General features: G+C 49.1%; 1 protein-coding gene across 1 annotated transcript in view; it reads right to left on the bottom strand.

Annotated features, from left to right (window-relative positions):
• Positions 1-4,564: 4,564 nt before the first annotated feature.
• The window catches only part of GPR156 (G protein-coupled receptor 156), a 138,324-nt gene continuing 118,770 nt past the window's right edge, over positions 4,565-24,118 (bottom strand). The window contains exons 8-9 of the mRNA XM_073670875.1: positions 20,524-20,685; positions 4,565-6,149 (exon numbers count right to left, since the gene is read on the bottom strand). Of these exons, the coding sequence (XP_073526976.1) occupies positions 4,962-6,149; positions 20,524-20,685 (1,350 nt within the window). The 3' untranslated portion in view covers positions 4,565-4,961. The remainder of the gene's footprint in view (positions 6,150-20,523; positions 20,686-24,118) is intronic.

Below are 24,118 nucleotides of genomic sequence, written 5' to 3'. Positions count from 1 at the left end.
AAAGTATTTGGCCCCCTTGAACTTTTCTACCTTTTGCCACATTTCTGGCTTCAAATATAAAGATATAAAATTCAAATTTTTTTGGGAAGAATCAACAACAAGTGGGACACAATGGTGAAGTGGAACGAAATTTATTGGATATTTTAAACTTTAACAAATTCAAAACTGTAAAGTGGGGCGTGCAATATTATTCGGCCCCTTTACTTTCAGTACAGAAGTTCAGTGAGGATCTCTGAATGATCCAATGTTGTCCTAAATGACTGGTAATGATACATAGGATCCACCTGTGTGTAATCAAGTCTCCATATAAATGCACCTGCTCTGTGATAGTCTCAGGGGTCTCTGCTGTGTGATAGTCTCAGGGTTCAGTATCAAGTGCAGAGAGCATCATGAAGACCAAGGAACACACCAGGCAGGTCCGAGATACTGTTGTGGCGAAGTTTAAAGCCGGATTTGGATACAAAAAGATTTCCCAAGTTTTAAACATCTCAAGGAGCACTGTGCAAGCGATCATATTGAAATGGAAGGAGTATCAGACCGCTTGAAATCTACCAAGACCCGGCCGTCCCTCTAAACTTTCATCTCGAACAAGGAGAAGACTGATCAGAGATGCAGCCAAAAGGCCCATGATCACTCTGGATGAACTGCAGAGATCTACAGCTGAGGTGGGAGAGTCTGTCCATAGGACAACAATCAGTCGTACACTGCACAAATCTGGCCTTTATAGAAGAGTGGCAAGAAGAAAGCCATTTCTCAAAGATATCCATAAAAAGTCTCGTTTGAAGTTTGCCACAAGCCACCTGGGAGACACAACAAACATGTGGAATAAGATGCTCTGGTCAGATGAAACCAAAATCGAACTTTTAGGCAACAATGCAAAACGATATGTTTGGCGTAAAAGCAACACAGCTCATCACCCTCAAAACACCATCCCCACTGTCAAATATGGTGGTGGCAGCATCATGGTTTGGGCCTGCTTTTCTTCAGCAGGGACAGGGAAGATGGTTAAAATTGATGGGAAGATGGACGGAGCCAAATGCAGGACCATTCTGGAAGAAAACCTGTTGACCCGAGACTGGGACGGAGATTTATCTTCCAACAAGACAATGGTCCCAAACATAAAGCAAAATCTACAATGGAATGGTTCAAAAATAAACGTATCCAGGTGTTAGAATGGCCAAGTCAAAGTCCAGACCTGAATCCGATTGAGAATCTGTGGAAAGAGCTGAAAACCGCTGTTCACAAACGCCCTCCATCCAACCTCAATGAGCTCGAGCTGTTTTGCAAGGAAGAATGGGCAAGAATTTCAGCCTCTCGATGTGCAAAACAGAGACATACCCCAAGCGACTTGCAGCGGTAATCGCAGCAAAAGGTGGCGCTACAAAGTATTAACTCAAGGGGGCCGAATAATATTGCACGCCCCACTTTTCAGTTTTTAATTTTTTTAAAAAGTTTAAAATATCCAATAAATTTCATTCCACTTCACGATTGTGTCCCACTTGTTGTTGATTCTTCCCAAAAAAGTTAGAATTTTATATCTTTATGTTTGAAGCCAGAAATGTGGCAAAAGGTAGAAAAGTTCAAGGGGCCCAAATACTTTCACAATGCACTGTACCAGGTTTGGGGATGAGGGGTGCCATGCATACCAGGATAGGGATGAGGGGTACCATCCATACCAGGATGAGGGGCACCATACATATCAGGATAGGGATGGGGGACCATGCATACCAGGATTGGGGATGAGGGGTGCCATACATACCAGGACTGGGGGTGAGGGGTGCCATGCATACCAGGATAGGGTTGAGGGATGGGGTGCCATGCATACCAGGATGGGGATGAGGGGTGCCATGCATACCAGGATAGGATGGTGGGGACAGGATAGGGGCAGCACAAATACCAGGAGGGGGGCAGCACATTCCAGCATGGGAGACCATATACCAATAAAATGCTCGCCACCCAGGCGTAGAACGGGCTCAATAGCTAGTATAATATAATCCAGCAAAGACCCCGAGCTGAGAAGCAGCGAGAATCTGACAGACAAGAAGGGACCAACTTTCCTCTCCCAAAACTCCAGCGATTATCTCCTCACCTCCCGGTGTTTACAGACTGTTGTAAGAAGAAGAGGGGATGCTACACAAAGGCAGGTACAATGGCGGACACGGCCCAGGCACATTGGCTTACACGGCCCGGGCACAATGGCGGACACGGCCCGGGCACAATGGCGGACACGGCCCGGGCACATTGGCGGACACGGCCCGGGCACATTGGCGGACACGGCCCGGGCACATTGGCGGACACGGCCCGGGCACAATGGCGGACACGGCCCGGGCACAATGGCGGACACGGCCCGGCACAATGGCGGATAATTAATCCCTAAACAAGTTAATTCAGATGAAAAGGAAAAAACGTCCAACTTTCAACTTCTGATCTGTTCAGACTCCAGAATTCACCGCTGATTAGCAGCGACGTCCCGGGGGCGCTGCTCTGTGGGGCGGGGTGCTGTGAGGTGGGGCGCTGTTTTGCGCAGCGCTGCTCTGTTGGGGCGCTGCTCTGTTGGCGCGCTTCTCTGTTGGGGCGCTGCTCTGTGAGGTGGGGCGCTGTTTTGCGGAGCGCTGCTCTGTGGGGCGATGCTCCACGGGGCGCTGCTCCGCGGGGCTCTGCTCTGTTGGGGCTCTGCTCTGTTGGGGCGCTGCTCCACGGGGCGCTGCTCTGTTAGACATTTGGGTTTGGATTATTTTATTTTTTGAAGCCCATCCACTTGTCAGTCCAAAACCACAACTTCCCTCCTTGTGACTGAGCTGTCAGAGCTGAGGACGCTTTTTCTGCTAAAGGCCATAATTTCCAAGAGTTTACTTTGTGTTAAAAAAAATCCTAAGGCCTCATTCAGACATCAGCGATTGTTCTACGAATACAAAATAGATGATCCGATTTTCACCAGTGTTTTGGATCCTCGTTTGGTCACTTGTCAGTTTCATCTGTGATTTTTTTTATTGTATGATAAAAAATAGTAAATTGCCAACTTTCTCCTTCCGCTACAGTGTTTAAATACGTACAGCACACAGACAGACGGCACAAGGATGGACAGCACACATACAGCACACAGACAGACGGCATAAGGATGGACAGCGCACACACAGACGGCATAAGGATGGACAGCACACATACAGCACACAGACAGATGGACAGCACACGGACAGCACACATACAGCACACAGACAGACGGTACACGGATGAAAGCACATGTATGGACAGCACACAGACAGACGGCACACGGATGGACAGCACACGGACGGTCTGCACATGGACGAACTTCACACACAGCACACAGACGGATGGACAGGACATGGATAGACAGCACACAGATGGACAGCACATAGATGGACAGCACATAGATGGACAGCACACACACCACACGGATGGACAGCACACGGATGGACAGCACACGGATGGACAGCACACGGATGGACAGCACACAGACGGCACACGGATGGACAGCACACAGACGGCACATGATGGAAGCACACACACAAACAGATGGCACAAGGATGGAAGCACATGGATGGACAGCACACATACAGCAGACAGACGGCACACGGATGGACAGCACACAGACAGACGGCACACGGATGGACAGCACACATACAGCACACAGATGGTACACAGATGGACAGCACACATACAGCACACAGACAGACGGTACACGGATGAAAGCACATGGATGGACAGCACACATACAGCACACAGACAGACGGCACACGGACGGTCTGCACATGGACGAACTTCACACACAGCACACAGACGGACGGGACAGGACATGGATAGACAGCACACATACAGCACACAGATGGATGGCACATAGATGGACAGCACACATACAGCACACATACAGCACACGGATGGACAGCACACATACAGCACACATGGTACACGGATGGACAGCACATGGATGGACAGCACACATACAGCACACAGACAGACTGCACATGGACGAACTTCACACATACAGCACACGGACGGACAGGACACATACAGCACACAGACAGACGGTACACGGATGGACAGCACACAGACAGCACACGGATGGACAGCACACATACAGCACACAGACAGACGGCACACGGATGGACAGCACATGGACAGCACACGGACTGTCTGCACACGGACGAACTTCACACATACAGCACACAGACGGACGGGCCGGACACGGATGGACAGCACACAGACAGACGGCACACGGATGGACAGCACATGGACAAGAAACAGATGTCAATGTGTGCTGATTGTTCACAGACCTATAGACTTACAGTATATGGATAATTTTTATCTGTGATTCAGATGAAAAACGGACATGTGAGTGGAGAGAAGTGCAGCAGCGCAGCGCCGTCTTATGAGACAAGGCACAACACTTAGGGGACAATGTTAACAGATACTGGTGGTGCGACATGACCTCGTGGAAATAATGGCTTCCATCTCAAAGAAGCATGGCACTCACCTGTTTCTTTTCAAACACAGACATTTCTCTGACTTTTTTTTTTGCAGACGCACATATTTTTTTTCTACCCACATACACACATACACGATTCAGCATAGGTTAATGCTGCAGTCTGAGATTGTGCTGAGACTTCTGCTGGGAGAGGGAGAGAACGAGCTGATCAGAAAGCTGAGGATTGTTTTTCGATATCACAGCAATTTTTTAGGGGAAAAAGTGCTCTTTGGACTGGAAGCCCTACAGAGGAAAGTTTTTATTATTCAAGTTCCTCATTCCTCTGCTTCTGGCTAAGGGAACAAACCAGATCCATCACACTAAGCCGCCCACTGATTTACAGGTATGGCTCCCACACAGATCACAATTCACAAAGTCATAAATGACCACCCAGGACACGTTTCTGTCTCTCTAGACACACGTTGGGCTGTCAGCCTTGAGTTAGAAAGGGAGAGGGGAATCACAACTGGCTTAACCATCAAACAAAAGTTGGTGTAAGGTCCTCTTTAAAGTTTATGACCGTCCGCGTGGCGCAGAGCTGATCCGGCCACCCGTACAGCCGGTCTGCGGTCTCTGTGTCAGTGTTACAGCTGTCGCTGGAGTCACACGTATGTGGTGAACACATGTCGCAGTACGGTCTGTGGCAGTAACACATAGTCTCCTCTGAGCTACTGGAGTCTGACTCTGAGCAGAGGGTCTGTGGTCTGAAGGCCTCTGTGCCCATATGGTTCCAGTGGTTAGCATGGCGGGAGCCATTTGACGTCTCTGGTGGCTCTGATAATTTGGTTATCCACAGGTCACCATTTTCTTGGCCACACGAGTCCACAGTCTTCGTTGGATCTGAAGAATGATAGGAACGTTCGAGGTTTGCTTCATCCAGTCTTCTATCACCCGGGTCATAACTTAGAGGGTTTGTCCTGTTATACCTGTCACTGACACCAATAAGACAGTGGGTTGGAGGAAATTCGGGTCTAGAGTACTGCGAGGTGGTGGAGACGCTTCTGCGGCCGTATCCATGCCTTCTTCTCCGTGTTATGTATGGGGACAAGCTGATGCATACATTTCGGAACCCTTCGGGGGGATGTGGTATGGGCTCTCGTGGGACGCTGTGGCTGGCACGTCTCTGCCTTTGAGGAGACCCCTGATTACACCCTGACAGGGTCTCCACGCTGAGCTCCCTGAGGATCTCCTGAAGCTTCTCACTGCTGACGTAGTTCACCTTTCGGGACAGTTGCTCCCAAGCCTCAGTCGGGCCATCCACTGATCTCTCTATGTACTCCCTATGAGACTTGGTAACGTTGTCCACAAAGCTGACGTTTCTGGAGACTGCCGCTAGGTCGTTGTCTGGGCTTGGCCCTGCAGATAGGACAATGTCATGGAAATAGTCTCTCTCCTCAGCAGGGGGCTTCACGTCTTCATCCTTGCAGTTCACATCAGCCTGGATGACCGTGTTGTGGGTTAAGTCATCGTCTTGGCCGGCCGTCAGGGGTCCCTTGTCTTCTGGATTAGCAGTGGTCTCTGTAGTGGCCTTATGCTGATTAAGGGTCAGCGTGGAGGTGGCAGAGACCTGTGTAATCTCCACGCTGCCTTCTGGCTTCAGGAGCTCCACCAGCTTCTCCTTGGCGTTGGTCACCTGCTCCTGGAGACTTTCTATCACTGCGTTCTTCTGTCATGTGAAACAAACAGAGAAAGACATTTACTGACAGGACAAAGGTCAGCGTAAAGGGTTTACTAGGCTTAAGATATTGATTGCATAGCCATGGCATAGGTCATCCATGTCTAACTGGTGGTGGTCCAGTACCCAGCCCCCTCAGCAAGCAGCAGCTTAGCTCTACACACATTCACTTCAATAGGAGCTGCAGTATCCCATAATGAGCACTACAGTGAGCGGCGCTGTGCTGCTCCGGGACCAATCACTGCTTACATCCGGGCGGAGGTGGCCGACCCCACAGATATGGAGGATCAATTCTAAGCATAAACCCCTCTAATTACCAGGCAATAAAACACTTTCTGATATATGTTGTGTCTCAATCCATTACTTATTTTAAAATCTCTGCCGTCTGTGAATTGGAAAATTCCCGTTTGTATTCAGGGGTTAAAAACCCTTTCCTAGTTGTTCTCACAGCTGAGTGTTTGTTACAATGTATGCCATCTCTTCCTGATACTCTTTATTGTTCCACCTCCACTAATGCAGGGGCGGACAAAGCGTTGGTGCAACCTACCTGTGCAGCCGCAGGGGCGGACAAAGCGTTGGTGCAACCTACCTGTGCAGCCGCAGGGCGGACAAAGCGTTGGTGCAACCTGTGCAGCCGCAGGGCGGACAAAGCGTTGGTGCAACCTCTGCAGCCGCGGGGCGGACAAAGCGTTGGTGCAACCTCTGCAGCCGCGGGGCGGACAAAGCGTTGGTGCAACCTACCTGTGCAGCCGCGGGGCGGACAAAGTGTTTGTGAAGCCCGTGCAGCCGCGGGGCGGACAAAGCGTTGGTGCAATCTGTGCAGCCACGGGGCGGACAAAGTGTTGGTGCAACCTACCTGTGCAGCCGCGGGGCGGACAAAGTGTTTGTGAAGCCCGTGCAGCCGCGGGGCGGACAAAGCGTTGGTGCAATCTGTGCAGCCACGGGGCGGACAAAGCGTTGGTGCAACCTGTGCAGCCGCAGGGCGGACAAAGCGTTGGTGCATCCTCTGCAGCCGCGGGGCGGACAAAGCGTTGGTGCAACCTGTGCAGCCGCGGGGCGGACAAAGCGTTGGTGCAACCTCTGCAGCCGCGGGGCGGACAAAGCGTTGGTGCAACCTACCTGTGCAGCCGCAGGGCGGACAAAGCGTTGGTGCAACCTGTGCAGCCGCGGGGTGGACAAAGCGTTGGTGCAACCTACCTGTGCAGCCGCAGGGCGGACAAAGCGTTGGTGCAACCTGTGCAGCCGCGGGGCGGACAAAGCGTTGGTGCAACCTGTGCAGCCGCGGGGCGGACAAATCGTTGGTGCAACCTCTGCAGCCGCGGGGCGGACAAAGCGTTGGTGCAACCTACCTGTGCAGCCGCGGGGCGGACAAAGTGTTTGTGAAGCCCGTGCAGCCGCGAGGCGGACAAAGCGTTGGTGCAACTTGTGCAGCCGCGGGGTGGACAAAGTGTTGGTGCAACCTGTGCAGCCGCGGGGTGCACAAAGCGTTGGTGCAATCTGTGCAGCCACGGGGCGGACAAAGCGTTGGTGCATCCTCTGCAGCCGCGGGGCGGACAAAGCGTTGGTGCAACCTGTGCAGCCGCGAGGCGGACATAGCATTGGTGCAACCTACCTGTGCAGCCGCGGGGCGGACAAAGCGTTGGTGCAACCTCTGCAGCCGCGGGGCGGACAAAGCGTTGGTGCAACCTACCTGTGCAGCCGCGGGGCGGACAAAGCGTTGGTGCAACCTGTGCAGCCGCGGGGTGGACAAAGTGTTGGTGCAATCTGTGCAGCCACGGGGCGGACAAAGCGTTGGTGCAACCTGTGCAGCCACGGGGCGGACAAAGCGTTGGTGCAACCTGTGCAGCCGCGGAGTGGACAAAGCGTTGGGGCATCCTCTGCAGCCGCGGGGCGGACAAAGCATTGGTGCAACCTGTGCAGCTGCAGGGCGGACAAGGCGTTGGTGCAGCCTCTGCAGCCGCGGGGCGGACAAAGCATTTTGTGCAACCTCTGCAGCCGCACTGGGGCCCGAGACAAGGGGGCCACTACCGCCTCCAAAGCAGGGGGCAGTGTGCAATATGATAAGACTGTAAAGGGCTCATATACTGCTCTTGCACAGGGCCTCTCCTGCCTACGTTCGCCCCTGCATCAATACATTGTGTCATGTCACTTTCCAACCTCCACTTCAGACATTCGAACCTCAGAATAATTCTAGGTGTCCATCAGGGGCGTAACGACCGTGCCCGTGTGGGTGGGGGCCTGCCTACACCGACAAACTTCAACTGGTGTGCGTCTTTTGACACACATCCAGCTGAAGTGTATTGCGGCTCACAGACACCTCGGGTCCATTTGTGGCACTACATGCTGCTGGCCAATCAGAGGCCAGCAACTGACGTCAGCTTGCACGTGACTGGGGCAGTGATGTCATGCGCTCCCGAAGCTTGCACGCTTAAGTCAGCTGCCGGCTTCAGAAGAGGACGCCATGTGGCGGAAAAGCAAGTAGAATTTTTTTTTCTATGCATTAAACAACAGCAGCTGAATGGGGGACATATATACCAGAATGGGGCCCAGGATAAGGGACATATTACAACCCCTGGCAAAAATTATGGAATCACCGGGCTCGGAGGATGTTCATTCAGTTGTTTAATGTTGTTGAAAAAAAGCAGATCGCAGACATGGCGCAAAACTAAAGTCATTTCAAATGGCAACTTTATGGCTTTAAGAAACACTAAAACAAATCAAGATTAAAAATGTGGTACTCAGTAAGGGTAATTTTTTTCAGACCAAGCAGAGGGAAAACATGGAATCACTCAATTCTGAGGAAAAAATTATGGAATCACCCTGTAAATTTTAATTTCCAAAACTAACACCTGCATCAAATTAGATCTGCTCGTTAGTCTGCATCTAAAAAGGAGTGATCACACCTTGGTTGCACCAAGTGGACTGACATGAATCATGGCTCCAACAGGAGAGATGTCAATTGAAACAAAGGAGAGGATTATCAAACTCTTAAAAGAAGGTAAATCATCACGCAATGTTGCAAAAGATGTTGGTTGTTCACAGTCAGCTGTGTCTAAAATCTGGGTTCCCAGCAGATACATGTGACTGCTACAGGAAGGACTGCATGTCCTGGGTGAAGTCTGCCACAAGTCAACAAGGGATGCCGGACAAAATGTAGGACCTGCTGAAACACCTGGTCCAGTCGCAGCAGCACCAGCAGGAGACCAGCATGCTGTTACAGCAGATCCAACAGCACCAGCAGGAGCAGCAACAGCAGATATAGCTTCTGGCAACCACCATCCAGGGTAGGACGAGCGTCCCAAAGACCGGCTGATGACTTCCACGTCCGGAAGGCGGTAAGACGAGCCTTGCAGAAATTGACCCAGGGGGATAAAGTAGAGGCCTTCCTGATGGTGCTTGAAAGGGTCGCCGAGAGTGAGAAACTTCCGCCAGACCAGTGGGCAGAGCTCCTGGCGCCATACTTGACAGGGGAACCCCAGAAGGCTTATTATGATTTAGCTTTGCAGGACGCTAAAGAGTACGGCAAGCTAAAAACTGAGATTCTGGCACGCTTGGGGGTAACTGACTTTCAGAGCGCAGCGGGTCCAGTGCTGGGCATATCACTGGGACAAACCCCCTCGCTCCTAGATGTTTGACCTTTTGCACCTGGTCCAGAAGTGGCTGCAGCCGGAGTCCTCTACGCCTGCGCAGATGGTAGAGCGGGTGGTGATGGGCCGGTTTGTGCATTAACTGCTGAGGCCAATACAGACTTGGGTTTCCCAGAGTGATCCCTGGAATGCCGATGAACTGATTAGACTGGTCGAGAGATACCAGGGGGTTGAGGGTTCCTTGGGAAGGAAGCCCACTACATACTGGGGGTGCCAACAAGGGGTGGAAGCCCAAAAAGGGGGTGGGGCGTCCAAGGTGCAAAGGGGTGGGGGAGGAAATGCCCAAGGTCCCTACGGGTGATGTTATTTGCTGGAGGTGCCACGGCCTAGGCCATATAGCTGCCTGTTGTCCCCTCACCCCCGAGCAGATGGACTGCAGCATAGGACGCCGCTGTTCATATTATGCTTATCCGGCCTGCAGTGTGAACTGTCCACCCAGCGAGGGGCCACAATCATGCCCCGTGAAGGTGAACGATCGGCAGGTAATGGCACTGCTAGACTCCGGGAGTCTGGTGACCCTTGTGAGGTTCACGCTTCCTCTCCTACTGATCCTGGGGAAAAAGGTTGGGGTACGGAGCATTCATGGTGATGCTAAGGACTACCCCATGACCAGAGTGGACATTGAAACGGCCCACAGTACTAAGGCCCACAAGGTCGGAGTCATTCAGGACTTGTTGCACCCTATTATTATAGGCCGGGACTTTTGTTTATTTTGGGATCTGTGGGGGAAGGGTTGTGGGTTTCCCCATTTTATGATGAGTGGGGAGTTGTTGTACCGTGTTACGGAAGTGATGGCGGAGCTTGTGGAACAGTTATTGGTGCCGGGGTGGAAAAAATGCAGGAACGGATTATGCAGAGGTTCTATTGGCCCGGGTGTCACCAGGAAATATTAAAGTATTGATAGGTCCTGCCCGACTTGCCAGTTAAACGCCCCCACCTCTCACTTTCGAAGTCCCCTCGTGCCATTGCCCATTATTGAAGTGCCGTTTGAGAGAATTGCTATGGTTGGTCTGCTCGTGGGCATCAATATATATTGGTCATCTTGGACTATGTCACCCGCTATCCTGAAACGATTCCTCTGAGAAACTTCTCCTCCAAGAGTATAGCTGGTGAGTTAGTCAATATTTACTCCCGGACATGGTTGCCAAAGGATGAGTAAGGTGATGAGGGAATTGTGCAAGGTCCTGCAAATCTCCCAACTGAGAACATCAGTATACCATCCTCAGACAGATGGCCTCATGGAGAGGTTCAACAAAACCCTGAAGAGTATGCTGAGGCAGGCCATACAAACAGGACGGGAGAGACTGGGACTGTCTCCTGCCGTATCTATTGTTCTCTATCCATGAAGTCCCACAGCCCTCTACTGGGTTCTCGCCATTTGAACTCCTGTACGGCCGACATCCGCAGGATCTCATGACGTAGCAAATGAAACCTGGGAAGCCGAGGTCACGCTCCACAGGAGCGTCATCGACAATGTCGCCCTGATGCAGGAGAGGATTGCGAAGGTGATGCCCATCGTAAAATAACATCTCCAGGCACAGGAGGCGCAGGCCAGGGTCTACAACCAGTCAGCCAGAGTGCGGCAGTTCAATCCTGGTGACAGAGTCCTTGTCTTGATTCCTACAGTGGAAAGTAAGTTTTTGGCCAAGTGGCAAGGGCCGTATGAAGTAGTGAAAAAGGCTGGTGAAGTGAACTACAAGATTCATCAACCAGGACGACATAAGCCATACCAGATATACCATGTCATCCTCATCAAGCCGTGGCAAGACAGAGAGGGGGTTGAAGCTCCTTGCTTAATGGTCAAATCAGAAGGTGAGGTTGGAGGAGTTGCAATAACGGAGACCCTAACGAAGGCCCAAAAACAGCAGTGTCGGAAGTTGCTGCAGAAGAACAGGGATCTGTTCTCGGAATTGCCGGGCTGCACAAGGGGCAAAGAACACGAGGTTCTGACGGAGCCACATGTGCGGGTGAACCTGAAGCCATATCGGATACCTGAGATCCAACGAGAGTTGATCTCCAAAGAAGTGGCTCGTATGCTGAAATTCTGGGTCATTGAGGAATCCAAGAGCGGTTGGTCGAGCCCGATTGTCTTGGTCCCAAAGCCCGATGGTGAATGGAGATTATGCAATGATGGAAGTTGAATGAGGTCTCCAAATTCGACACATGTCCCGTGCCACGCTTCGATGAGTTGATCGAGAGACTTGGACCAGCAAGGTACATAACTACCTTGTGTTACGCTCACGCCCGGACTGACTGGCGTGAACGTGATTAGTGATCCCACTGGACCATGAACCAAGGAGTGCCTGGAGGGGCGTAACTGAGTATCAACCCGGTCCAACCAAGGTCGCACGGCGGCTCAATCGACTCCGTGAACCAGGGAGGAACCGAGCAGAGAGACCAGGTGCTACTCCAGGTCAGACCCCGGTCACAGCTGTTGACCCACACTGGGGAATGCAGGAACAGGCAGGTTAGACTGGCATATTGACAGGTGGGTACTGGCAGGCACGGCTGGTATGCAGACAGGTGGATATTGACAGGCACAGCTGGTATGTTGACAGGTGGGTACTGGCAGGCACGACTGGCATGCAGTCAGGTGGGCACAGGCAGGCACGGCTGACATGCAGACAGGCGGGTACTGGCAGGTAGAAACGTAGGCAGGATAGGGACCAGTACAGACTGGGATACAGGAAAGGAGCCGCAGGTGCGGTAGACAAGCAGAGCGGAGCAAAAACCGCAGGTGCGGTAGACAAGCGGAGCAGAGCAAAACCCGCAAGTGCGGTAGACAAGCGGAGCAGAGCAAAACCCGCAAGTGCGGTAGACAAGCGGAGCAGAGCAAAACCCGCAAGTGCGGTAGACAAGCAGAGCAGAGCAAAACCGCAGGTGCGGTAAACAAGCAGAGCAAAACCCGCAGATGCAGTGAACAAGCAAAGCAGAGCAAAACCCGCAGATGCGGTGAACAAGCAAAGCAGAGCAAAACCGCAGGTGCGGTAAACAAGCAAAGCAAAACCCGCAGATGCGGTAGACAGGACAGGGCTCTGTTCACATGGAACAGACTGGAAAACACAAGAAGATAGCTGGAACACAGGAGTTAGATACAGAGGCAGGGAAACAGGGTGAGCAGAACCAGATACACACAAGGTACTTGCAGTGAAGTAGCGAGTGGACACAAAACTCACAAACAGAAGTACAGAGACAACGAGTTGGAGTTAGGTGCAGGTTAAGATATTGCAGGAAAAGGGGAAGGTACAGACATAGAGACAAAGAGGTAACGGACTAGGACACTGTTCAGACAGGATCTGAACCGGGAACAAAATACAGGAATGAGCCTGGGAACTCAGCCCCCAGGGTGGCGGAAACTGACTAAAAGTCACAGGTACAGGTAACAGGCATGGGTATACAGCCCCCAGGGTGGCAGAAACAGACTAGATACAGGACAGGACCTGGCAACTCAGTTGCAAGGAACAAACAGATGGAAAGTGTTGCTCAGGCCCCTCCTACTGGGTGGAGGGGGTTTAAGTATCCAGTGACTCACAGCAATAGGCTGGGGATGCATTAGGACTGTGCACACTGTAGTTTTAAGAATCAAGAAGTAACAGTGCCGCCGCCCTAAGCCAGCAGACAAGAGACATACAAACAGCAGGTACTGGAGCAAAGTGTGCAGCCTGGCCTGATAGGTAAGATTGCGGTCTTGCATGGTGAGAGGTGGTAAGCCATGCAAGCACGTCGCCAGAGATGTTACACCTTGGATTTGATGAAGGGATATTCGCAGATCCCTATGGCACAGGGAGCCAAGTAGAAGACTGCGTTCCATTATGTCCGGGTGCCGTTTGGACTGCAGGGGGCCCCTGCTACCTTCCAGAGAGCCATGGATTGAATCCTTTCAGCCCATAAGAAATACGCCGCAGCATACCTGGACGATATTGTTATCTTCAGCCCAGACTGGGAGAGTCACCTGGAAAAGGTCCAGGCTATGTTTGATGCTTTAAGAAAGGTGGGTTTTTCAATAAACCCAAAGAAATATGCCATGGGGAGAGAAAAAGCCAAATACCTGGGTTATGTAATGGGTAGAGGCGAAGTCAAACCTCAAATCAGTAAATGAAGGCAATCCAAACCTGGCCAAGACCGCTGTCAAAAAAGCAGGTTAGAGCCTTCCTGGGGATTGTGGGATACTACAGGAGGTTTATCCCAAACTTCGCCATGATGGCCGCACCCCTGACTGACCTGCTTAAGGGGACAAAATCAGCTTTGGATAAGTGGACTGCAGAGGCGGAGATGGCCTTTCAAGAAATGAAAGTGGATCTGATTACCCCCGACTTTAAGAAAGAATTTGTACTCCAAATGGACACCTCAGATGTCGGTTTTGGAGCGGTGCATTCCCAGGAGATTCACGGGGAGGAGCATCCTGTTCTCTACCTGAGTAGAAAGCTGTCCTCATGTGAGAAGAATTATTCGGTCATAGAGAAAAAGAGTGCTTGGCCATAAAGTGGGCGGTGGACACGTTACGGTACTATCTTTTAGGACGTAAGTTTAGATTGGTATCCGACGACCATGCCCCACTCAAATAGATGAGGGAAACAAAGGGTAAAAATGCTAGGGTCACCCGCTGGTTTTTAGCCCTACAGGATTTCAATTTCCATGTAGAACATAGTGCAGGGAAGCTACATGGTAATGCCAATGCCCTCTCGAGAATCCCCTGTCTAGTGGTAGAAGGTGCCAAGCCCCACGGCTTTAGGCAGAGGGGGAGGTATGTAAGGTGGCTAATAGTCGCATAGTTGATGGGATGTATGTGTCACAGAGATGGCTGTCCTCTGTGATGTAGCCCATAGTGTTTCTCTAGTGCACGTAAGCACTAAGAGGCTGTTTGATGCACCTGGGACCGGGTTATGGGTAGCTTGGAGAGTTGGGTGGGTCCAGCTACCCACATACCTCACCTCTGGGTGTGGTTAACAGCCTATAAAATGGAGGCTGCTGTTTGGAACATGGTTTGTGTGTGTGTGGAGGGAAAAGGCCTCCTGTGTGTGGTTGTCTCCAGACTGGGCCGTGCACTGAATGCCTACTAGCTTGTGTGACCACAGCGCTGGCTAACCAGTGACTTTGCGCAAAGGACTGTTTTCTTTGTTTTTGCCAGCACTAAAGGCTGTTTGCAGTTTGCTTTTGACCGGTTTATAAAGCAAATAAACCGTTATTTATATCGCAGGTTCACTTCAACTGTTAGAGACACAATCTAAAAACAAATCCAGAAAATCACATTATATGATTTTTAAATAATTAATTTGCATTTTATTGCATGAAATAAGTATTTGATCACCGACCAACCAGCAAGAATTCTGGCTCTCACAGACCTGTTAGTTTTCTTTAAGAAGCCTCCTACTCTGCACTCATTACCTATAGTAACTGCACCTGTTTGAACTTGTTACCTGTATAAAAGACACCTGTCCACACTCAATCACTCCAACCTCTCTACCACGGCCAAGACCAAAGAGCTGTCTAAGGGAACTAGGGACAAAATTGTAGACCTGCACAAGGTTGGGATGGGCTATAGGACAATAGGCAAGCAGCTTGGTGAGAAGGCAACAACTGTTGGCGCAGTTATTAGAAAATGGAATAAACACAAGATGACTGTCAATCTTCCTCTGTCTGGGGCTTCATGTAAGATCTCGCCTTGTCGGGTAAGGATGATTCTGAGACAGGTCAGGAATCAGCCCAGAACTACACGGGAGGACCTGGTCACTGACCTGAAGAGAGCTGGGACCACAGTCTCACATATTACCGTTAGTGACACACTTCGCTGTCATGGATTAAAATCCTGCAGGGCACGCAAGGTCCCCCTGCTCACGCCAGCACATGTCCAGGTCCGTTTGAAGTTCACCAATGAGCATCTAGATGACGAGAGGAGGCACGGGAGAAGGTCATGTGATCAGATGAGAACAAAATAGAACTTTTTGTTATCAACTCCACTCGCTGTCTTTGGAGGAGGAAGAAGGAGGAGTACAACCCCAAAAACTCCGTCCCAACCGTGAAGCATGGTGGGGGAAACATCATACTTTGGGGGTGCATTTCTGCAAAGGGGACAGGACGTCTGCACCGTATTGAAGGGCAGATGGATGGGGTCATGTATCGCGAGATTTTGGCCAACAACCTCCTTCCTTCAGTGAGAGCATTGAAGATGGGTCGTGGCTGGGTCTTCCAGCATGACAGTGACCCGAAACACAAAGCCAAGGAAACTGAGTAGCTCCATAAGAATCATTTCAAGGCCCTGGAGTGGCCTAGCCAGTCTCCAAACCTGAACCCAATAGGAAATCTTTGGAGGGAGCTGAAACTCAATGTTCCCCAGCGACAGCCCCGAAACCTAAAAGAACTGGAGAAGATATGTATGGAGGAGGGGGCCAAAATCCCTGCTGCAGTGTCTGCAAACCTGGACAAGATCTACAGGAAACGTCTGACCTCTGTAATTGTAACAAAGGTTTCTGGACCAAATATTAAGTTCTGTTTTTCGATTGTATCAAATACTTATTTCATGCAATAAAATGCAAATTAATTATGTAAAAATCATACAATGTGTTTTTTTTTCTGGTTTTTTATTTTTATTTTTTTCTGTCTCTCACAGGTTAAGGGACGTATGATAAAAATTACAGCCCTCTCCATTCTGTGTAGGTGGGAAAACTTACAAAATCAGCAGTGTATCAAATACTTATTTTCCCCGCTGTATATGTATGTATGTATGCGAGCGTGTGCGTATATGTTATATATACACTACCGTTCAAAAGTTTGGGGTCATTTAGAAATTTCATTATTTTTGAAAGAAAAGCACTTTTTTTTTTTTCAATGAAGCTAACATTAAATGAATCAGAAATACCCTCTATACATTGTTAATGTGGTAAATGACTATTCTAGCTGCAAACGTCTTGTTTTTATCGCAGTATCTACATAGGTATATAGAGGCTCATTTCCATCAACCACCACTCCAGTGTTTTAATGGTACATTGTGTTTGCTAACTGTGTAAGAAGCTAATGGATGTTTAGAAAACCCTTGCACAAGTATGTGAGCCCAGCGGAAAACGGTTTGGCTGATTTGAGAAGGTATAAAATTGACCTTCCTTTGAGCTAGTTGAGAATCTGGAGCAGAAAAAGAGAACTTTCATGTGAAACTCGACCATCTATTCTTGTTCTTAGAAATGAAGGCTATTCCATGTGAGAAGTTGCCAAGAAACTGAAGATTTCCTACAACGGTGTGTACTACTCCCTTCAGCGGAGAGCACAAACAGGCTCTAACCAGAGTAGAAAGAGAAGTGGGAGGCCCCGCTGCACAACTGAGCAACAAGACAAGGACATTATAGGAGAGCACAAACAGGCTCTAACCAGAGTAGAAAGAGAAGTGGACGCCCCGCTGCACAACTGAGCAACAAGACAAGGACATTATAGGAGAGCACAAACAGGCTCTAACCAGAGTAGAAAGAGAAGTGGGAGACCCCGCTGCACAACTGAGCAACAAGACAAGGACATTAGAGTCTCTAGTGTGAGAAATCGACGCCTCACAGCTCCTCAACTGGCAGCTTCATTAAATAGTACAAGCAAAACGCCAGTGTCAATGTCTACAGTGAAGAGGCGACTCCGGGATGCTGGCCTTCAGGGCAAAGTGGCAAAGAAAAAGCCATATCCGAGACTGGCTAATAAAAGGAAAATATGGGCAAAAGAACACAGACATTGGACAGAGGAAGATTGGAAAAAAGTTTTATGGACAGATGAATCAAAGTTTGAGGTGTTTGGATCACACAGAAGAACATTTGTGAGATGCAGAACAAGTGAAAAGATGCTGGAAGAGTGCCTGACGCCATCTGTCAAGCATGGTGGAGGCAATGTGATGGTCTGGGGTTGCTTTGGTGCTGGTAAAGTGAGAGATTTGTACAAAGTAAATGGGATTTTGAATAAGGAAGGCTATCACTCCATTTTGCAACGCCATGCCATACCCTGTGGACAGTGCTTGATTGGAGCCAATTTCATCCTACAACAGGACAATGACCCAAAGCTCACCTCCAAATTATACATGAACTATAGGGAAGAAGCAGGCGGCTGGTATTCTATCTGTAATGGAGCGGCCAGCGCAGTCACCAGATCTCAACCCCATTGAGCTGTTGTGGGAGCAGCTTGACCGTATGGTGCAAAAAGTGCCCATCAAGCCAATCCAGCTTGTGGAGGGGCTTCAGGAAGCATGGGGGGGAAATGTCTCAAGATGACCTCAGCAAATTAACAGCTAGGATGCCAAAGGTCTGCAATGCTGGAATTGCTGCAAAGGAGCATTGTGTGACCAAAGCAAAGTGTGAAGGAGAAAATTATTCTTTCTAATAAAAATCATTATTTCTAACCTTGTCAGTGTCTGGACGATATTTTCTAATCATTTTGCAACTCATTTGATAAATAAAAGTATCATGGAAAACACAAAATTGTCTGGGTGACCCCAAACTTTTGAACGGTAGTGTGTGTGTGTGTGTAATATATATATATATATATATATATATATATTATATATTTATATTATCAGGATAGGGCTCAGGATAAGGGACACACTGTATGTACAGTCATGGTCAAAAGTGTTGGCACCCTTGAAATTGTTCTAGGAAATGAAGTATTTTTCCAGAAAATTATCACAATTATACAAGTTTTGTTATACACATGATTATTTCCTTTGTGTGTATTGGAACAACACAATAAAACAGAGAAAAAAAATGGCAAATTGGACAAAATTTCACACAAAACCCCAAAAATGGGCCGAACAAAATTGTTGGCACTTTCCAAAATTGTGGGTAAATAACGTTGTTTCAGGGGAGACGTTGACTCAATCTTTGCATTATGTGTCTGTGTGTGCCACACTAAGCATGGAGAACAGAAAGAGGAGTAGAGAACTGTCTGAGGACTTGACAACCAAAATTGTTGAACAGTATAAACAAGCTCAAGGTTACAAGTCCATCTCCAGAGATCTTGATGTTCCTTTGTCCACGGTGCGCAACATAGTTAAGGAGTTTACAACCCATCGCACTGTAGCTAATCTCCCTGGAAGTGGACTGCAGAGAAAAATTGATGAAAGGTTGCAACGCAGGATAGTCTGGATGGTGGATAAGCAGCTCCAATCATGTTCTGAAGAAATTGAAGCTGTCCTGCACGGTCGGGGGGCATCAGTGTCAGCGCCAACTATCCGTCCACATGGGAATGTAACGAAACGCTATGGGAGGACACCCAGGAGGACCCCACTGCTCACACAGACATAAAGCTAGACTGCAGTTTGCCAAAATGTACATGAGTAACCAAAATCCTTCTGGGAAAGCGTCTTGTGGACAGATGAGACCAAGATAGAGCTTTTTGGTAAAGCACATCATTCTACTGTTAACCGAAAACAGAATGAAGCCATTGATCACCTGTGGAGAGATCTTACAATTGATGTTGGGAGAAGACGTCTTCACATATGAGAGACCTGGAGCAGATTGTAAGAAGAGTCCAAGATCCCGGCTGAGGAGGAAGAAGCTGATGGTTATAGGAAGCGACTGATTGCAGTTATTTATTCCAAAGGATGTGCAACCAAATATTAAGTTGATGGTGACCAACATTTTGTCTAGACCATTTTTGAAGTTGTGTGTGACATTATGTCAGATTTGCCTGTTTTTTTGTGTTGTTCCAATTCACACAAACGAAATAAACCGGTGTATAACAAACCGTGTAATTGTGATACTGTTCTGGGAGAAATACTTCATTTTCTGCAACAATTTCAAGGATGACAAGACTTTTGTCCATGACTTTGGGTGTGTGTTTGTGTGTACATGCAGGTGTATACATACATACATACACACACACCAGGATGGGAGTTGCGATACAAATCTTGCACCGGGGCCCATCGGACTCTAGTTATGCCCATAGATCCGTTACGTCCGGCCCATTCATTTATATTTGAACCAGACACAATAAATGGAGATTTGTGCACCGGGCTGGCGTCCATTTCTGGGACAGAAAATGCTGAATGCTTCAATTTTGGACTTAACCCAGGACTGATCCGCTTCAGCAACCAATGAGCTGGATGACTGGGAACGATTACATAGAAATCTATGGAATCGGTTCACCATGAATTCTGACTTCAGTGCTGGGTGTCTCCCTCCCCACTAAGTAATAAGCATACAGTGCTAGGCTATGTTCACACACGTTGGGTTTTGCAGCGTATTTTGCTGCAGATTTTTATGCAAATTTTCAGCTGCGTTTTGCAGCACCAGCAAAGTCTACGGGAATCCAGAGTTCTCTGACACCTTGTTGTTGTTGTTTTTTTGCTGTGTATTTTGTGCCTCATTTGGGTTTTTGGAGAATAGAGCCGGTCACTTCTTTCATCCATAAGAAGTAATGGGTGGTGAAGAAAACGCAGGTAAATTTTGTCAGCGTTTTTGATGGCAAAATAGAATGGGGCTCTTTTTTTATTTTATTTTTTTTACTGAACTTTATGTACATACATAAATAGAGACAGAAGGACAGTGAAATAAACGCTGAAAAAGCGCTTAAAAAAAAAAAACACAGCAAAACCTGCATTTTTGACGCAGCTGATTTCCTGCCAGAGACCAGTTTTGCTGCAGATTTCTGACATGTGGGAACAGAGCCTTAGATGCTAGTGCAGGGCTGAGGATGCCGAGGCCAGGCCGGGGTATGCCGGGGCCCAATCAATAACTGGGAGTGTCGGTCAGACTCACCTCGGTCAGCAGCCGTCTCATGGAGGTGTTCTCTCCCAGCAGCTGGTAGATTTGCTCTTCGCTGTACATAGACCTCATACTCTTGCAGGGACTGGTGAAGTACTTGGCCATCTGCATGGTGCTTTGACTCGGCTCGTCTTCAAACTGCTTCCATTGCAAAAGCTGCAGAGACAGAGCAGAGCCACGGCCCATCACAAAGTGCATTCAGACCCTCGGTATAGGGGGAGGGGAGCCATCACAGAGGGGGCCAAAAACATTCAGACATCCAGCCGCAATTACTGGTTGCACCCAAAATACTAAATATACTTTAGGCAAACCTAATAATGGCCAGTGCAGGTCCTAGAGGGGCAGCGCTTGACCACATAACAGAAAACTCTGCCCCCTCTGGCCATGCACTAGGTATTACATGGGGTTTACATTTTCTTGGAGTGCTCCTTTACCACACTGTGGGTACACGCCAGATGTCACCTCTGTACCCTGCCTATTAGGAGAATGGCCGCTCAATTTATCCCCATCCAAGACCACACAGTAAAGAGGGGGCCGCTGCCCCCGAAGTCCACTGGAGCTTAATAGAGCGGTCATATAGACGTGCAGCCCCCCAGGGTAGGGGATCATGGAGCCCCCATTCTCAGGACTTAGGTTTGGATCAGAGACTTCTCCTGTTCTGGATCATCAGGTTGGCGGAGTCTCGAGAGGTTACAGGCTTTCCATGTTTTAGATATGGAGCCGGCTTTGTGGTTGCAGTGTAAAACCACCCAATCTTCCCGTGCTGAACTGTTGGGTGTGAGCTGCTGATTTTCAGTGGTTTTGTGGCGGTGTGATGTCAGAGCAGTGTTGTGCATGCTCACAGACACTGGAGAGAAGCTGCAACTGCATCCCCCTCCTCCCCCTGCCATACACTAATTATATGGATGTCAGATGCCGGCAGGGAGACGCTCCGGGGTCTTACATACGTGTCTATAAATGATGCCCCGCTGATTCTACAGCCGTGGTTCATGGTCAGGACGATTCTGTTTATGCATATTTTATTACATTTTTGGGCATGAGGTGCAGAAAGTTGTCTGATAATTGTATAGATGGTGCATAAGACGCTCCGTCCTTTATACAGACGAACCCATTGCATCTGATCATTCACAAATTCCTCCTAGAAGTCACGCTGGGTATGGAGAGAACCCAGCGCATAACTATGGGAAAAGGGGAGGGAGCCCTACAAATAGGGAAAGGGAGAGTGGAGACCCCTAAACAGAGCTAGACAACAAACCCTGATTCCCCTATAGACCCTAAATAGATTCTGCATCTATCGCTGAGCAGGAAACCTGGCCCTAGCTGACCCTAAGGCTAGGCCCTAGCTAGGGAGGGGGAGGGGAGAGCACCAAGTCAGCCCCACTACAAACTAAAATACACACAAGGGAAACAAGCAGGGGAATACACCGGAAAAAGCACGGCAACAATCCACGAAGGAACTCCAAGGAAAGTCTAGCCGACTACTAGAATCCCAGGCCTGAATAAGTATACATGCTATCGCCAGCAACTCTCTGAGGATCTGAGTGTATTTAAGGACACAGCAAGGAAGTGCTGATTAACAGCAGATCTCCTCCCTTCCCTAGCCTTAGCCATACACCAGATAAAGTCAGGGCGAGGCACATGTGCGGCGATTGGTGAAGAGCCAATACAGGGATGTTAGTTGAGACAGGGTGACGCTAGACCAGACTAGGAGGTCTCCACTCCCCTCTTTCCCTAGTGTCTGAAATCCCTTTCCCTCTTCCCTCTGTGTTGCACCAAGTCCTTCCCACTCTTTGCGCGACAGTGCAAGGCCGAAATGACCACCCCCTTCTTCAAAATAGGGACATGGTTCTCATGGTCACCACCACCAGGGAAGCTCCGGGACAACGCATCAGCCTTGATGTTTTTAACCCCTGGACGGAAAGAGACAACAAAATTGAACCTTGTAAAAAACAAAGACCATCTAGCCTACCTAGGGTTGAGATGCTTAGCAGACTGGAGATATGACAAGTTCTTATGGTCCGTGATAACTGTAATAGGATGGACAGCCCCCTCCAACCAATGTCGCAATTCCTCGAAAGCCAATTTAATCGCCAAAAGCTCCCCATTATCCACGTCATAATTTCTCTCGGCCGAAAATAACTTCTTGGAAAAGAAAGCGCATGGACGCCATTTACCAGGGGACGGACCCTGAGACATCACAGCCCCAACCCCCACCTCCGATGCATCAACTTCAACCATGAAAGGTTGAGAAACATCGGGTTGACTAAGTATAGGTGCCGTGGCAAAACAGCTCTTTAAAGAGGAAAAAGCCTGCTGGGCGGCATTCGACCAATTAGAAAAATCTGACCCCTTTTTTGTCACGTCAGTGAGGGGTTTCACTATTACCGAATAATTTTGGATAAATTTCTGGTAAAAATTAGGAAAGCACTGCAATGCCTTCAAGTTCTCAGGACGATCCCAATCAAGTATAGCATGGATCTTCTCCGGATCTATCTGAAAACCCGACAGTGACAACAGATACCACAAAAATTGCACCTCATTGTCACGCAAGGTGTGTGAAAGACTAAGTGCAACACAAATGGAAGGGGAAAAGGGAGCCAAGACTCTAGGGAAATGGGGGAGTGGAGACCTCCTAGGCTGATCTGATATTATTATTATTTATTATTATAGCGCCATTTATTCCATGGCGTTTTACATGTGATAGGGATATACATAGCAAAAACATTTACATAATCTTAACAAAACGAGTCAGCGACTGATACAGGAGGAGCGAGGACCCTGCCCGCGAGGGCTCACATTCTACAAGGGATGGGTGAGGATACAGTAGGTGAGGGTAGAGGAGGTCATGCAGTAATGTGGTGGAGTGGTGGTTACTGCATACGGATATCACCCTGTCTCCACCAACGTCCCTATATTGGTTCCTCAACAATCGCCACACGCAAACCTAAACCCTATATTTCCCTAGCGCTTGGCCCTGGATAGGGAAGGGGGGATGAGCACTAGTCGATCTCCACTAACAACTAAAGACAACAAGGGAGACAGACATGGGAAAAAGTAGCTTAGCTTTAGTCGACTTCAGAGAGAACTCCAAGTGTCCTCCTAGCACCACAAGGAAACGTGAGTATCACCGGCACCTTCCTGCTGCAAAGTGAAACTATTTAAACACCCAGGCAAGGGTGTCAATTAGCAGAAAGGAGGTAGCCGCTGGGTCCTAGAGTGAAACAGCTAAGAAGGTGTCTGTAATGCCAAACGAAGAGATCCTCTGCAACCAACTGCAGGGCGACTATCACATCTGACACACCCGTGACAGTATCCCCCCCTCACCCGCCACACCCTCTACGAGTGGCCTCCGGACAATCAGGACCAGGTTTCTCAGGAGAGGTGTGAAATGAATGAACCAACCTGGGAGCGTTCACCTCTGATGCTGAAACCCACATTCTCTCCTCTCAACCATAATTCTTCCAGTGCACCAAGTATTGTAGAGAACGACGTTGGAGACTAGAATCTACAATCCTCGAAATCTGGAACTCCAGATTACCATCAACAATTACTGGGGGTAGCGGTAGAGGTGAGGGCTCAAGAGGTTCCA

Source organism: Phyllobates terribilis, unplaced genomic scaffold, assembly GCF_046119375.1.
Source record: "Phyllobates terribilis strain yellow unplaced genomic scaffold, ASM4611937v1 Scaffold_2__4_contigs__length_985480577, whole genome shotgun sequence".
NCBI classification, from domain to species: domain Eukaryota; kingdom Metazoa; phylum Chordata; class Amphibia; order Anura; family Dendrobatidae; genus Phyllobates; species Phyllobates terribilis.
This window is presented reverse-complemented; position numbering and strand designations above follow the sequence as displayed.